This window comes from Microtus ochrogaster, chromosome 19, assembly GCF_000317375.1.
Source record: "Microtus ochrogaster isolate Prairie Vole_2 chromosome 19, MicOch1.0, whole genome shotgun sequence".
Classification (NCBI taxonomy): domain Eukaryota; kingdom Metazoa; phylum Chordata; class Mammalia; order Rodentia; family Cricetidae; genus Microtus; species Microtus ochrogaster.
The window spans coordinates 417,351-421,947 of NC_022021.1; the positions used below are offsets into that span (position 1 = coordinate 417,351).

The 4,597-nt window shown below is 47.7% G+C and overlaps 1 protein-coding gene across 2 annotated transcripts in view; it reads left to right on the forward strand.

Moving 5' to 3' along the window:
* Positions 1-3,280: 3,280 nt before the first annotated feature.
* The window catches only part of Cartpt (CART prepropeptide), a 2,213-nt gene continuing 896 nt past the window's right edge, over positions 3,281-4,597 (forward strand). The window contains exons 1-2 of one of the 2 annotated variants that reach the window (XM_005356425.3): positions 3,281-3,664; positions 4,072-4,194. In XM_005356425.3, coding sequence (XP_005356482.1) covers positions 3,506-3,664; positions 4,072-4,194 — 282 coding nt within the window. In that variant the 5' untranslated portion in view covers positions 3,281-3,505. The remainder of the gene's footprint in view (positions 3,665-4,071; positions 4,195-4,597) is intronic. The other variant, XM_005356426.3, reaches the window with a different exon arrangement.

A 4,597-nucleotide genomic window follows, 5' to 3' on the forward strand; every position in this document is an offset into this window, starting at 1 on the left:
GGAATTGGTTTATTATAGGAATAAAGAGGAAGTCAGTGTGGCCTGAATACAGGAGGGGAGGAAAGGAGTGCCAGTTGCTGATGCTGGAGAAGAAGCTAGGACCCAAACCATAAACACATTAGAAACCTTGAAAAGAAAATTGCATTGTATTCTAATAATTTATTTGCTTCAAGTATTTTAAGCAGAACAGTTTACCTTTTTTTTTTAAGAGTAAAGATTGCTTTCTTTTTTCTATCTTTGGTTTTTCAAGACAAGGTTTCTCTGCATAGCCCTGGCTGTTCTGGAACTAGCTCTGTAGACTAGGCTGGCCTTGAATTCACAGAGATCCACCTGCCTCTGCTTTCTGAGTGCTGAGGTTAAAGGTGTGTGCCACCACCACCACTGTCCAGCCTAAAGATGTATTTAACAAATCTTATAAACTCACTTTGATAGTTACCATACAATTATTTTAAAAAGTATTATGCTTGTGTATTTGCACATGCATGATGTCTACGTGGGCACAAGTGCCATGATGTGCATGTAGAGGTTAGAAGACAATATTGTTGAGTCATTTCTCTCCTACTTTTGTGTAGGCTTCAGGGATTGAATTCGGGTCACCAGGATTTCCCGGTAAGTGCCTTTACCTGCTGAGTCACTTAACCAGCCCCAGCTATTACCATAATTCATAGCTTTTGGGTATCAAAAGTGGGCTTTACACCTTTAATGGAATCATTAAAAAGCCGTCTGACACATAAACTGTCCTGATGACATGATATAAAGGTTACAGAACATTTTGTTCTTTGTTCCTTCACTATGTCAGATGAACAAAAATATTTTTCGGAAGAACATTGCCCAAGCTTTACTACACAGAATTTTTTCAAGTACTCTAGAACAGTGTTTCTCAACCCATGGGTCATGACCCCTCTCAACCCATGAATGACCCTTTCACCAGTGTTACATATCAGATATTTATACTATAATTCATAACAGTAGCAAATTAGAGTTATGAAGTAGCCATGGAAATAATTCTATGGTTGGGGATTGCCACAATATGTGGAACTCTATTAAGGGATCACAGCATTAGGAAGTCTGGGAACCACTGCTCTAGAAGGACATTCTTCTCAAGAAGTAAAAGGCACTGTGGTTTGTAATAACCTTGGTATGCGCGATTTGCTTCACAGGAAGGCTCAAGATTCCTTTCCCTAACCATTCAACTCTGTGTAGTGTTTTGCATTTGTGAAGGTGAGTATTATCAGGACTTGGCTCTTTGAGTTGCTTTCCTAACATAAAAGGCACAAGTGGGAAAGCTAGTACTTGCACTTGGGGACAAAATCTGAGAGATAGCGTTGCGCTGGGGGTGTTCACATCCTTGCGGGAGGATGGGCTAAGCTGTGACTTGGAGTTATTTTTCTTCTGGAATGTGGACTACGTTTAAGGTCGTTGGAGACTTCTTGCAGTGAGTGCCATTGCATCTGTTTAAGGCTTAAAACGGTAAAATGGGCTGCAGTTGAAATTTCAGGCAGAATTAAAAAGGCATATTTGAAAAGCAGAACTTGGGGGAGGTGTTAGACACATTTTCAGGTTGGACTTACCCCAAATAAATATAAAAACATACTACCTATCAGAAGAGATGTTAGTTCTTGAATTTCACCCAAATACATATTTGGGTGATAATTAAAGCCTTAATAATTAAAGAAAACAGATCCATATTCTGTATTAACTATTTCAGCAATCCACATCATGTGTTAATCAATAAGGTTGTAGAAGAATAAACCGAAGGATGCCTGAGACTGAGCAGCCATGGATATTTACAAATTGAGATTTATGTCACAAGAGACAGTGAGCCATTTAACAATGGTAGGAAGACATTTCCAGGCAAGGTAAATGGAAAGGCATCAAAGTAAAAGGAAGATTGGCTAATTCGAGGATCAAGGAGGAGGCCAGCAAGAGCGGAGCAGGAGTTTTGGCAGGGAGTGAGGTGCAGATAATGTGATAGTTCCTGTAACAGGATGGGGAATGTAGCATCCCACTGAGAAGTCATTATTTTGGGACACAACACTATGATGGCTGGTGAACTGTGGATTAGAGGAAGGCAAGAGAAGGGGGCGGGGATTAAGAAACAGACTGTAGGCAGGCTGGGGCAGTTGACCAGGACTGCGGTTGGGTGATAGGGATGGGGAAGAATGGGTACACTCAGGAGCAGCTGGGAGGAAGAGGGCATGATGGAGGAAGCCAGGTCAACCAGCAAATGTGATTGCTTCTAGGTCCAGGTGGAAAAGCCTCATTTCCACAGGAGCTGCTGTTTGCACTCAGGGTGCAAGGACTTTAACTTCACAAAGCCACTAACTACTGTGTGTCTTTCTAAGCCAGAGGACCTGGCTGACCGTTGGCTTCTGATCTCTTGAGATCTTTCCAGAATCAGCATGCTGCATTTTTCCACACTTTTTTTTTTCTGGGATTCTTGGGTACCAGAGACAACGGGAAGGAGGGGTTCTGTGGATGGATAAGTTTGCTAGGAGTTAAAAGTTGAGGCAGGGCTTCACAGTTCTAAGCAAAGGGACCTGGAAGCTTAATGTTTATTGTGGCAAGGGCAAAGAACTGGGCACACAAGAGCTATCCTTCCACACTTCCAGTGGCTATGAGCTACATTCCTTCAATGTCAGTTTTACAAAACAAAGCTAGAGGTTCAGAGAGTTTAAGAATATATTACTTTAGTTTTAGTCATGTTTATATGTGTAGGTACCTGCGGGGGTGGTGCTGGGAACCGAACTCAGGCCTTTCAAAGCCATTGAAAGATCTATCAGCCCCCTCAGTGAGGTCCACTACGTTCTAAGGCACACAGTTCCGAAGTGCTGAGCCAGGACTGGAACCAGTGTCGGGTTCTTTGGCTCCTGCTCAGCTCTTGAGCTGGGTTATTCTCCTTTCCAGGTTATTAATATCACTTAGTTTCCACAGAGCCCCTGGTGCGGGAGGACACAGACTCCCTTTATCTAATATGCCGATTGTCTCCCTCACCCGCCTAGCTTGCCTAGGATTGTGCTCAGCGAAGGAGCCTGCTGGAGGAAAAGGGCTTGGGGATGAGAGAAGCAAGGTAGAGCCTAAAAGCAAGACTGTGGCGCGTCCACCACCGCTAAGCTAAGGGAAGCAACTCTACTGCCAGTTCATTGCCCCGAAGGCATTTTCCATTTCTCAGGCCCTCCCGCTTCCAATCCCTCGCCTTTTATCCCTCAGTTTCAGCTCTGCCCCCTCAGGGAGCGTCCTTGGCCGCGGGGCTGACAGCATTTGGGGCACGGGGTCTTGTTCTCTGCGCTCTATCCCATCTGTGGGCAGAGCCTCGTTCCCGGGCTCCCGGAGCCCGGCGGGCATTGACGTCAAACGGCAGCGGAGCGCTGCCTACAGACGGCTGACCCGGGCCCTCCTCCACACCCCCGTCCTTCCTCGCCCCCTCCCTCTTCCCGGCACCGGGTTCAGGCGGCTATAAGAAGCAGGAGAGCGCGGTGCCCCAGCAACGACGAGGTCCAGCACCATGGAGAGCTCCCGCCTGCGGCTGCTGCCCCTCCTGGGCGCCGCCCTGCTGCTACTGCTACCTTTGCTGGGTGTCCGTGCCCAGGAGGATGCCGAACTGCAGCCCCGAGCCCTGGACATCTACTCTGCTGTGGACGATGCGTCCCATGAAAAGGAGCTGGTCAGTATTCCCCTTGCCTCGGGATCCCCCTGGGCTGCCGCGGGGCCCTTCCTTTGCATGCGTCCCTCCTTCGCTCCTGTCCCATCAGGAGGGCTGAGTCCCTAGAGCCCTGTTTAAAAAATAAAGTCCTGGTACTCGCTATCAGACAAAGATATTTGAGTCCACGGGCTACGGGTTGCATGTCGAGCGAATTCCTGGTTGTGACTGTTCTGGGCACTGTGCACCTTGGAGGCTCTGGGGGGTGAGGTCAGGACTAGGGACTTCGCCCGCAGGGCTTCCTCTCCATCACCATCTATCCCCTACTCCACCCCTTACTTGTCCGTCCTCCGAGTCCCGCCACCCTACGGTTGTGTGTCTTGGGCTCCGTATAACTGAGCTGAAAGTGAGCACCTGCGCTGGGCTCGCAGCCAAGGCGGCAACTTCGGGCTCCCGGCGCTGTGTTGCAGATTGAAGCGCTGCAGGAAGTCCTGAAGAAGCTCAAGAGTAAACGCATTCCGATCTATGAGAAGAAGTACGGCCAAGTCCCCATGGTAAGTCTCTGGGTCACCCCTCCCTTACTTTTCCAGGAGAAAGGACTGCCATCTTACACAGGCTCTTTACTCTAGCAGGTGGCGGAGCAGCTCAGGTGATGCTTTGCTTCTGCTCTCGCCCTTTGTTCCCTGGTCCCTAAGTGTAAGAGAACACAGGCTTGTAGAGCCAGAAAACAGTCCCATAATGTGAGTGGGAGTATTTCCAGAAACATCGTAGTTGGATGAGCCCTTGAATCTAAGCAGTTGTCCCTTAATTTCTCCTAGAGCATGGCGGGGCTTTTCTTTATCATTTCGTTGTTGTTTTGTTTCTTAAATTCCGTAATAAAAAGTTTTCAGAAAGGGTCACCTACGTGGGAACAGTTCTAGGTAAAATCTCCCTCCCTCCCTCCCTCCCTCCCTCCCT